The sequence below is a fragment of the Corvus cornix genome, chromosome Z (assembly GCF_000738735.6).
Source record: "Corvus cornix cornix isolate S_Up_H32 chromosome Z, ASM73873v5, whole genome shotgun sequence".
Classification (NCBI taxonomy): Eukaryota; Metazoa; Chordata; class Aves; order Passeriformes; family Corvidae; genus Corvus; species Corvus cornix.
This window is the reverse complement of record NC_046357.1, coordinates 67156057-67168214: the sequence shown is the minus strand read 5'-3', so window position 1 is coordinate 67168214 and position 12158 is coordinate 67156057. Positions and strand designations below refer to the sequence as shown.

Sequence of the window (12158 nt, the reverse complement as noted above, 5' to 3'; positions counted from 1 at the left end):
TTCTTGAGCCCAGCTAAAACCTGTGGCTGGACCTGAGTTCTCAACTTTTCATGGCTCTACCATGTGAACTTTCCTGACAATGTCAAACTATCTCCCTCAGTAACTTTTCTTGGAAATGAGATACCTTTGTGCCAAGGTTGTCCCATTCAACGGTAAGGTGACAAGCCATGGTGAAACAACTCCCAAGGCAAAGCAACAGCATTAGAAATTTATTCAGAATATAAGAACATTTGTAAAATAAGTATTATAAATGCCTCTGTATAAATAAATGCAGTTTTTACAATTCTATATCAAATGAACACAAAATAGCTATTTTACAGCTGCTAGGAAACTAAAAGATAGCAAACATTTAAAGCTAATTCAGTAAGGTGAAAAGTTTCTAAAGTTACAATTCATGGTGTAGTATTAAAGGAGGAGAAAATTCTAATGAAACCAGTAGAACATGACATGAATGCAAACTTAGTCACATGTGCTTTGCAATAGCTAACAGTACATTCAAGCTGGTGAAGATTTAAATGTCACAGAATTAGAAAAAAAGCAAATGTTTTTTCTGAGCACTCTGTGAAATACAAAGTTTCATGCACTCTGGTGACTTAAGAAAATTTTAAAAAGTCCAATCATTAATTCATGAATGGAGTTAGGTTGGCAAGAACCACCTCTTTCCTGCTTTGCAAATTTATTATTTCTGCAACAAGTGTTAAGAGACTTAAGTTGCTGTAACTGTTGTAACTGATAAACACTCAGGTTTCTGGTGTGCTGCTACTTCAGAGTTGCATGAAAGGAGTTTGGGTTTTTTTGGCATTTTTTCTGAGGGTTGGTGCCATTTTAATGGGGTACACTGGAGCTGCAGCTGGTTATCACTTTTGAACAGTTTTCACAATAACATTAAACCTGTGACCACTTCCCTGTTGATCTTTTCCAATATGCCAACCAATGATGCAATAGCTGCTTGCTGAGGCAAATAACTGAACTGGTGGTCTGGCAAAATATGGCTACTGCTGAGCCTGGATGGTACCAGTGCTGCTTTTTCATCTACAACCCTTTTAGGGAAAAAAATGGGAGTGGTTTACATTTACTCATGATTTGTAATTTATTCTGAAGAACTTCTAGAACATAGTTGGCAGGGAAGATACATGCTACATATAGTGAAACAGAATCAGCAAATTGTTGGGCCTGGAAAAAGGCACTGAGGATGCAGCTTTTTATGCCTCTGTGTAAGAGTATCTGATTTTTTTTATGGAAGAAACTCTTTACTGTGAGGGTGCTGAGGCACTGGCACAGGTTACCCAGAAAAGTTGTGGCTGCCCCATCCCTGAAAGTGTTCAAGTCCAGGTTGGATAGGGCTTGGAGCAACCTCATCCAGTGAATGATGTCCCTGCCCAGAGAAGGGGGTTGTAACAAGATGCTTTTTAAGGTCCCTTCCAAGCCAAACCATTCTGTGATTCTATTATTCTAGATAGGGGGAGAAAAAAAAAAGCCTAAGAGGCAGCCCAGTGCAGTAGTGGTTTCTGGTCCTCTTCAGTGAAAGGTATTTCACATGGAATTTGAGGTGACCTCATGTGACATGGGTGCTGCAGATGCCCAAGACAAAAGTGTAACTGCATTTTTGCCACAGCACAAGGTGGACACTTTTCTTTGTGTTTCTTCAGAACGAGTGTGCTCAGCTACCACCGAAGCTGATGGCAAACCACCATCCTCCTGGGGGTCAGAAAATTGGGCCAAAAAAGTGAAACATCACAAAGAGATGCTAAGCAGAACCATAAAGACAGAAGAAATCAATGTGCCTCCTCCCTCAAGAGACTAATTTGCAAAAATTTCTATTCACATTATAAATTAAGAAGTGCAATTATTTTGAGAAAGAGGACTGATCAAAACCAGAACATCACTACCTAAAAATTTTGAAATCAGCATTGTTTTAATTTGCTGTTGCAATCAATCACATGTGATGCTGGCTTTGTGGATGATGTATCAGACTCCAGAGAAGTAGGAATGACTAAGGATAGAAGACAACAGCAGCTACACTAGTAAGAGATGGGAAAATCAACCTGCTACAGTTCCAGACTTAACCAAGACTTAATAACAGTGCCATATTCTGAACACAAATTCCCACAACTGTGTTGTCTGCTTGACCTAACCCAACAGTGGGCAAAAAAAAGTCCTCTAAAAGTATTTCCTTAGTACTAGTAATGGGAGGAATAAATGAGAGAAGTTATCATAACTCTAAATACGCTAGTAAAAAACTTGAGGTGCAACTCTCAATGTGTAAAGCAAAAAGGATAAACATCTCCTGAAATCAGATTCACTGGAAATCAGCCTGGAAAATGCAAAGCAGAGGCATAACACAGCAGCAGGCTAACACAGTGAAGGAACTCTACCTTGGCTTTTTAAAACACACATAAAGCTGTTTTACATACTCTGTCAAAAATAAGCAAATTCTGAATATAACAGGTGCTATGGCAGACTCCTGTATTTGGACCCCTACAGAAATCAACCTGATCCCCATAAGTTGCTTAATGTTCATTAACCTAACAAGCCAAAATTTGCACTTCAGTCAGTTTGATAATACAGTAATATGTGATTTTAACAAGAGAATGTTAGCAGTAACAAAAACTAACCTAAGAAGCTGTAAGACTTCACCATTCACATTCTGTTTGTGGCTGGATATCCATACATCTACACATTTCTAGTTTTGTGCCTGTGTATTCAATATTAAACAGGTACATTCCTTATAAGTACCTTTTTTGGTCAAAAAAAAAGTATCAAAAGAAGACATTCTACCTCTTGATCACAGTAAGCTGTAATAAGCACAATACACATGACGAAAATGGCCCAGCTTCTTAAGGAAAACCTTGGATATAGTGTATATAGCAAGAAAAACCAAATTTTTTTACTAAGTAGTTGCAAACACCATGCAATGTAAGTACCAAGAGGTCTCCTGTAATTTCTTACCCATTCTTGGCACAGGCTGTGTGGCATGGTGAAACCCACAGCCTTTGGCCCTCTTACACACTGTAAGAGATACACCTTTATCATAATTTTCAGAGATGCAACTACGCTTTCTTGGTTTTTTCCCAAATCAACAGTTCTCCTACCTGATCTGCACTGTGAGCAGCAGAACTGCAAGCAGGGTGCAAAAAAAAAGCCAGCCAGCCTGTCATCTCCCCACTGTGCAGCTGCCTGTTTGGTGGTATAACCACAACAGCAAGTCTTGAGGCTACAGTATGGACTTGTGAGCAGAGGGAGCTCCAGGACTGGGAAAACTCTCATATGATCTCCAAACTACCCAAATGAAAACCTTTAACATGAATTGTTCTGCTATGTGACACTGTCACTCACAGGACATCGATAAAATGGACGCGAAGCTGTATGAATACAGACATAACAACACAATGTAGACAATTGTAGCATGATTCAGGCACTGCCATTTTACATTATGAAACAGTCCTTAAGGTTAACACTTTTATTATCCCCATGACACCTCTCTGGGATCCCAGAGCAGGTGCTTTTAAGTTTTGTCAACATTGACAATCAGAGCTTTTAGCATTTGAAGCTACCTAAAAGTCAACCTCCAAAAGAAAGTAAGTTGTAATGGCACTAAACATCCTTTAAAGAGATGCATTTAAAGTGAAGTTTCATTGGTGTGTGGTCTGGAGTTCTCTTCTTCCAGTAAAGCTATTCTTTGTTTGAGCATTCTTACTTGGGTTTCATGTCTCTCCACCATGGCCATCATTTGTGATTCCAGTTTCTTCAGCTTATTTTGATGCTTTTTCTTTGCTTTTTCATAAGCTGCTACCAAGTTGCTGTTAAAAACACAAGGCATACAAGGTAATTCAAACTGGCTTGTTCAGAGCAAGTGCTACAAAAAATCTACCCCAAAGCCCCACCTTCAAGGAACTCCAAAGGTTGGGTACTGATCACCTTCCCAAAATTTACCAGTGCTTTAAAATGGATTAGATCCAAACCTTTTGATCCAAACCCAGATGAATGCTAATGTCTGTGTCTTTCCTGGGGAAAGTACACACCTTTACCAATAAACTGGTAAAGAAAACAAAACATGGTTCAAAGAGGCAAATGGAGGTTGCTGTTGATGACCTCTCATAGCACTGTTTGTGAGTCAAGATACCACAACATTAAACATGATTTATAAAAACATTGCATGGCCAGAATCGGCTTAGAAAACCCAGGACTGATTTTGCATTTTTTACTTTAAAAATACAGATTTACATTTGGAGGATGGCATCTTGTGCTAATTTGCTAGCTGCTGAGTAGCTTCTGTGCCTCCGCCTTGACTGTGTTGGAAAGCTCGAGAAGGGTGCTGCTTCTCACCACAAAGGCTTTCAAATATACTTTAAGGAAAACTACATTGTGAATGACAGGCTGCTTGCACAAAAGGCAGCTGCCTTGCACCATGGTCCTAGGCCATCCAAACACAGTGCAAGTAAAATGCCCTGAGTGAGCAACAGAACTTAGGTGTGATTATCCAAGACAGGTTATTAATGAAGAGGCTGAAGCCAAAGAAAAGGGAGCAGTTTCAAACAGAGTAACAGATTCATAAATATTTTCTTTTGTTTCCTTTTTAAATTGTGCAATCACTAGTAGTAACTCCCTTAAGATTAACCTATTTCCCTGCTTTCTGTTTGAAACTATGTAGTTGCCAGTGGCCTACATGGGAGGTTTATGCCTCTCCCATCTCTTAACGATAACCCTAGAGTGTCAACATATGGATGGAACGTGAGGATCCAGAAACTTCTCATTAAGCTAAGGGGACTATTACAATGCTTTGCAAGAACACAGCAAAGAAAAAATCAGTGGTGCATCCATCTGCTGGTAGATCCTTTACCTGTTTGCCCTTTTAAGGTCATTAACAAATTCTGCAGACTGCTGATGTCTGATTTCACTGCTCTTTGTGAGTCTCTCCAAAGCACTTACTAACTCCTGCACTCTTGCTTTCAGTTTCTTCTCCCTGGATCAGGACAAAAAGAGGAAGAAAACTATTTTCAAAACAGAAATAACCTTTCAGCTTGGAAATGCATCAGTAGTTGTCTTGTGCTGGGTTGACATGCTGAAAATATTTTCCATACTACTACTAGGATAATACAGGAGGTAGTTCTTAACATTAAACTTTTCCAATTGGTATTTGTAACATTCACCGTTTTAGAATTCAAGATCGGAGACAGAGCAGATAAAAGAGTAAACAAACTTCTCTGGCAGATCATGGTCTTGTAATGCATTGAATCACACTAAGAAATAAGCACAAAGATACACAAAATGCTAATATAGTTATCAGTACTTACTTATCAACTCTGCACCAAAAGCTAATTACATGAAGTGTGACGAAATGGAAATAAGGTACCTTATAATATTTTCACATTACAAGTATGTCTATGAGAGAAAGAAAAAGTGAACAAGACAAATTCTGGGCAGGAGCAAGCATTACAGCTTGGGGATTAAGCTGGGTTTAAAAAGCATTTCCCAGGTAAGCATGTGGCATAGGGCAGGTGCTTCTTCCTGTGGAGCTCCCTGTTGCAGAGCTGATGGCTGATGCCTGCTGCCTGCTCAGCCCACTCCTACACACACGGGACCGTTCCAGGAGCTTTTCTCTGTGACCCAAACTCTCAGCATAGATAGCCCAGAGAAAAAAAAAAAGTAAGATTTGGAAGAAGGGGGGGAAAAGAAAAAAAAAAAGTGTTTTAAGAATGACGTGGGGCTGGGCTCAACTGGAACATAGATTTTGCAGCATCAAACCTTACACTTGGGAACTTTGTGTGTTTACATGGAGTCTGTGCTTTGCTGCGTACAACCACTTTGCAGTGATCCAGCTCTCCCTCCTGCTTCGTTGCAGTGCTACTACATGAGTACACTTGTTTTCATCTCAATAATGAGACGACTGCCAGCTCCCATATAAGCCCAACGGGAATGAATACCCTGAAGTTTGCGAAAGCTTCCCCAGCTCTGCAGAGACCACACAGATCCTCCTGAAATCCCAGCTCAGCAGCCTGCAGTTCCCAGGAAGACCTGGGTACGGCAGGCTTTTATCACCGGAGAGAAGGACAGCGCTGGCTCCAGCAGCAACGGAAGGGCTTTCATAAAGTCAGCCAGGGAAATATTCCAAGTTAGCAGTCTATCCCAACACACTCAGGCGTTGGTTTACCAGCCAGATTAAAAAGGACATAAGAGGGCCCTTGTTGATGAAGGATCATCGGTATTCTTTGTATGTCCTTTCATCGAAGGAACATGCTCTCTGCTTTCAAGTAACACAATCCTTCTCCTCTCAGTTAAAAGTTCACTGCCATCCACCCCAAATGTAAATCTTAATTTTTATAGCCTATCTCAGCCGTCAGAAAGGCTCAGCACAGTCTACAGCCAAAATCTGTGTTCTGCAGTGAAAACGGGAAGAAAAAGACCCAGAACATAAACAAGAAAGAGACGTGGCAGTGGCCAGACCTAATGCATTTGTTGCATTACTGATGAGCCGGAACAGAGTAGGGTAAATTTGGTACTTCTCTGCTCCAAAGGTTGCCACTGCCAGGGGCTCTGGGGAAGGCTCAGTAGCACCATTCCCAGCACGATGACCTAGGGTGAACAGCAAATCCAGTAGAATAAACATCCACAGTGTTTGGATGGGCAGAGAAATCTCAAAACCACATGAGGCTGATTTGACATCATGCGCAAGAAAAGGTATAGCTGTGAAAACACTGCACACAGTCCCACGGGAAAGAGCCCAGTAGAGCCACAGTTCACTGCAGCTGAGGTCCTTCACACAACTGCTGTAATAAAAGCTGCGTGGAAAAGAAACACAGTGGAAAGACTTTGAGGAACTCTTCATGCGTGGTAAAGTTTGGTTGCTATGGTGACTGTTACCCGATAAAACAATGATATCACCTTTTGTCTGTTTTTCACACACACCTTTCAACCAGCCCTGTTCAGCCTGAGCTGTATTTCTTTACATTTGGTCTACAATATCCTTGTCTTGCTGCTTGTCAAAGACACAGAGCCAACGGAGTGGTAAGCACCCTGTTTAAGCTACTTAAAGATCTTTTGAGATGCCAGTTCTGAACATTCTAGCCAAATAGGAAACAGTGGGTAATACTTCTAATCTATAGATGACTCAAATTTACATTGGCACCAGTAAAATACATGTATTTCTTTTGGCTTTTCATGATGTCTTGAAGTCAGTGAAACAGCACTAGATAATACCTACTCAACCTTAATCTCATGGAAAACAATTGGTGGTTTGATTGCATGTGCTGAAATGTCCCAAAAATCTGAAAAAACAGTCCATAGAGATCTACCTTTACACTTGTTCCTAATTTTAAAACTGCCTATTTAAATATCCTCACTTCAGGAGACATTTCATAGAACAAGTCACACCTGAGTAGCCAGACACAGCCAGACACAGCCAGACACAGCAACAGCAAAGGCAGAGCAAACATCTTGGTTTACTCTGGGGAAATGAAAATGCACTTGGTTAATGACTATTACACACTAAAAACATGTAAGGTTTCCCCCAGAGTGCTGCATCTTCTGTTTGAGTAGCAGATGAGAGAGCTCAGACCTGTACCTCACGGGCTAGTAAGAACCCCAAGCCTCGCAATGCTGACTCCTGCTTCCCTCAGTTTCTATCACTGATCACCTCAGTTTGGTCAGAAAGAGTTGTCCTTACTTATTTCTCTTCAAAACTGATCGCTTAGTTAGGCAGTGAACAGGAGTGGTACTGAATCCTGAGGTGCTGTCCTAAGGGGATTTCCAGCACCACAGTACTTTCCTGACTGCAGGATGTGGAAAATCAGCCACTACAGGCTTAATATGGCAGAGTATTTTCAATCTTGCATATGAAGCATGTGTCCACAATGAGAGCACGCCAGAGTTGCAAACCAGGGATGGAACTGCGTGTGATGTGACAGATATACGGAACATCCTACTGATGCAGGCGCAGCCTGCTGCTGCCAGTCTTCCAGTCTGAGGTCCAAACTCCCATGGAAGCATACACACCAAACTCAGCTATTGTGCCCCAGGGCAGTAATATGGACCTCAGTGTATCCCAAGAAAGCATTTATCTGTGTATTTTGATGTGAAGAGGAAAGGAGAAGCAAGTATTTTTCGGAGAACACAGTTTCTGTGAGCCCCTGACTCACAAGTCTATTGGACTGCAGAAGTCAACAGAGATTTTTATCCCAACAGTTCCTCCTCCAAGTGGCTACTGCAAGTTGCAGCTTCAGAAAACACAGCCACAACACTTCATGTGCACAGGGAGAATGAGCAAGTATTCCCAGAAGAGGGAACGAGTCTATGATCTGGGGGCATGGCTCCCTTCAGCACAAGGGCTCTCTGCTGCTGAGGAGTCAGATGGGGAAATCCCCGACTGCTCCCTTCCCAGGGAAAAGCTCAGAATGAGTGTATTCAAAGGCCTACAGCCTACAACATCTGCTAAAAACACTATTTTCAGTGAAATGCCTAATGTGCTGGTAATAAAGGCTTTTGTTTGGTATTTTCACAATCAAAACACTCAGTGGGCAGTTGCATAGTGGTTTTCAAGGGCTTTTTGTTTCAGGATGGCTGAATAGGAAGGGGCTAACTGGTGTTCTCTGGTTTCAATGCTACCAGTTCAGAGAGAGGGGAATTCTGCCAGGGCCATAAAGGAAACTGTGTTTATGTGAATTTGGCCTCCACACACACCATGTTTGGCACATAGTAATGTAAGCAAGGTCATGAGCACCTTTATATTTTCCCTGCAGTCTGGGCTTTTCCAGACATGTTCAGGTTTCATGTGCTTCTAGAATTCTTCCTGGATTTTCCTGCTCTTGCTGATTTCATTGAAAATTCCCCGGTGCTGCAAACAGGAAGCTGCTCTTCTCTGGCACACAGAAGTTGATTTTTCTGCCCCTGGCTTGGAGTGCAACCAGCTAACTCCCCTTCTTATGAAAGCACCAGCTACCACCCCTCTGCCCTGGGGTCAAGAGCACCACAGCTCTTGCCAAATCTGAAGCAAAAGGGGAACAATGAGTTGTTTCCAAATGAAGAGGTGAGAAGCTTTCCCACAGCCAGGCAGAGGAGTCTTGCCATCCCTAAGGCACATCCTCTTACCCATCAGAAGAGATCTGCTACAGGCAGATCCCTTCAAATCCTGCATTCCCCTGAGGAGTGGTATGACCAGGTTCAGCTCAGCAGGCTCAAAGCCCTGACACAGCAGCACCAGGAGCAGCTAGCCCAGGGAGACAAAGGCACGAAGATCCCTGGCAGAGCTATCCATGCCAGCAGGGCAGCCCCAGGCCACTGGGGGTGGGGAAGGGGAGGGAGGGAAGGCACCTCCTGCATGGTCTGTAGCTATCTTCGGGACCCCTGCTTTGAAGGGAAGGCACATCCCACACTCCACTCCTCCCCTGATACCCTCCTGCTGTAGTGAGCCTGGCACCATCCCTCACTCCCCTCTGACTTTTCCAGTTGAACAGGGTGACACATGATTGTTTTTTCCTAGGGATCTGGACTCCTCTCCTCTCAGGAGATAACAGCTGGACATTTAAAAGGAATGCAGATAAATTTTCTTTTCATCAGCAGTTTAACATCTTACATCAGGCTGGCATGCAGAATCCCCAAGCTAATTCAAATGCATGCTTGCCTCACTGGTCTGGCTTGGCCTGCTAAGGAAAACAACCAGAATGTAATAAATGTTTTAAAGAGGCAACAAAGCAACACTACACAAATGCCAAGAGAGCCACCCTCCTCCAGTGCCATGCCTTCCTGGCTCACCTGCTGAAGCACCACCTGTGCTGCCAGCTACCTGTGCACAGGAGGCCTTTCCTGACTGCAGAGGTGACAGAGGGTGCTTTAAAAACCACTTTGCTAGTGTAAAATACTGTACTGACTTTTTGCTGATTGTCAAGATGCTCAGAACAGATCTCAAAAACCAGACAGTACCACAGGCATGTGTTACACCACCTGCAGCGGGGAGACAGGCCAGGTGTGGTCCTGGAAACAACATACTGGCAGAAAAAAGGGAGAACAGCCCTGGAGGAGGCAGCAGCATGCCTGCCACACTCACTGCTCAAACCTCCCACCCAGCTTTGCCAGCCCAGCCTGGAAGCTCTCCAGACCTGGAGCTATTTGGAGCTCCCTGTGATGATTATATCCAAGTGCACAGCAGCTCAGCAGTTCAGATAACCACATGGTGGTAAGAAGAACTACTTGCTCCATGTAAAAAATGGAGAAAAAGACAAATTATGGTTGTCTGTAAAACATATGGTAAGAATAGTTACTCAAGCTGCTTCTAAGGAATCTGTCCCTGATATCAGCATGAGTCACTTCTCTTCTTGTGAGAAGGTTTCTCTCATGGGACTCTCCAGAGGGATTTCCAGAGATAGGCCATACCTCCGGAAGCCCCCAGGCAGCCAAGGGGAAAACACAGCAGGATATTGCACAGTCACAAAAAAAAGATGTCTCTGAAACTTGCAATGACTGTAGTCCATGCTAGTGTCTGGCTTTCAACTGCCTCAGAGTCGCTTATTTCCTCATTTCATTGATGTGATAACTGGAGAACAGAAATATGCAAACACTGACAGAATATAGCTGAGGATGCATCAGTAGGTCCGGAACACAAACCCCTGCCTCCCTCCCCCCCCACTTTTACCTACTGCATGTTTGCCCTGTACCTTGGTCAAAAAAGAAGAGGCTTTTACAAATCAGTAGAAGTCTAAAGAGTAATTTCAAATCTGAATGATTATAGTATGACGTGTTCTAGCCCTTTCTATTTCCGTTTCTGAGACAGCCTGATGCTCAGGATAGGCCTGAATTTCAGTGATGCTTTTACTGACACCTGCTATCATGAAACAAAGGTTGGCCCTTGAAAACGTGCCAAGCTAAGATGCCATCACATGAAGTTTACGGAAATTTAAAATAAAGGAAGGTGGCTTGATTTCTCTCTCACTGACACTGTGTCAGGAAACAGTCACTGCCATGCCTTGGCCCAGCTTTCTACTGAAATGTTTGCTCTCTGAACAGAATTTTTGGCACAAAACGTGGTTGCGGTCTTCAGACAGGGATAAGGACCTAAGACTGCAACAAACATTGCTCTGTCTCAACAGACACAAGGAAGTTACTGCAACAGGATGCATTTTTTATGTCCTACTAGAAATACCTGCAGCTTCTACTCCAGAGAGGTGGGACCACAGCTCTGTGCAAAACGTACTTTTTGTTAACATTTAAAGACCTGTTTGCCAACCCTACTGATTACTGCTCATTTCCTCTCTCCGCAGCAACTTCACAATTAGTAGCATCACTCACTATGTTATCTCTCAGCTTAGAAGACATCAGGCATGGTAAATATAAAGCTCCTTTGTAGTGTTGCCAGATAGAAAGTCACGCTTTTGTGAGGGGTATACTGAAACATGTCTAGACTGATGCAATTCATGTAACCCTGCACAGCCATCAAGGATCATAATTTTGTGCCAAATGATGATGCAGCTGAGGTCTGAACAGTCAGTCTGGTTACAAAGTGTTTTGCCTGCCATGGTCCATGCCTAGTACTGCTAGATCCCTCCTGACCAAGTATTTAAATTATTTATAAATGATTCTCTAAATACATGAATAAAATACAATCCTATGTAGACAGAAAAGGTATCAGCAGCTGGAAATACAAGGAGAGACCACAGGAGGACCTCAACAATCAAAGCATTTGTAGCAAGGCCTAGGGAGAGGGAGAAGTTTCAGGCTTTCCAGCTTGGCCATTTTTCACAGAATGAAAGAACTCAGCAGAAGAAACGATCAGTTCTATCACCGTTATCATAACCCTCGTAAAGCAGGATGGAATTACTACTAGCTCCTTCCTGCCACCTCTAATGCATTTACCTGCATTAATGCATAACCTGATATGTGCATACTAAGTTACAAACTCATCATGTACAGCTCTCACTCCCCTGCCCCAGCACAGCAGAACAAACCAGCAAGAAGAGACTGTTTTAAGGTCTCCCCTAGGAGACTGTGTCACGTGTCTGATTTTGGGGTATTCAACCAGATCTTGTCTCACAAAACTGGCCTCTGGCACAATCATCAAGGTGTCAGCACCAGGCCATGAGGCTGCTGAGAACACGTTTCTGCTCTCACAAGAATAAGGTATTTACTGCCAAGAAGCTTGTTTATGGATGTGTCAAACTCAAGAAAGAAGA

At 42.8% G+C, this 12158-nt stretch overlaps 1 protein-coding gene across 5 annotated transcripts in view; it reads right to left on the bottom strand.

Annotated features, from left to right (window-relative positions):
* Nucleotides 1-187: 187 nt before the first annotated feature.
* Nucleotides 188-12158, bottom strand: part of MCC (MCC regulator of WNT signaling pathway) — a 186562-nt gene continuing 174591 nt past the window's right edge. For all 5 annotated transcript variants that reach the window (XM_039567614.1, XM_039567615.1, XM_010391361.4 and 2 more), the window contains 2 exons: nt 4841-4963; nt 188-3800 (listed from right to left, as the gene is read on the bottom strand). In XM_039567614.1, the coding sequence (XP_039423548.1) occupies nt 3620-3800; nt 4841-4963 (304 nt within the window). In that variant the 3' untranslated portion in view covers nt 188-3619. The remainder of the gene's footprint in view (nt 3801-4840; nt 4964-12158) is intronic.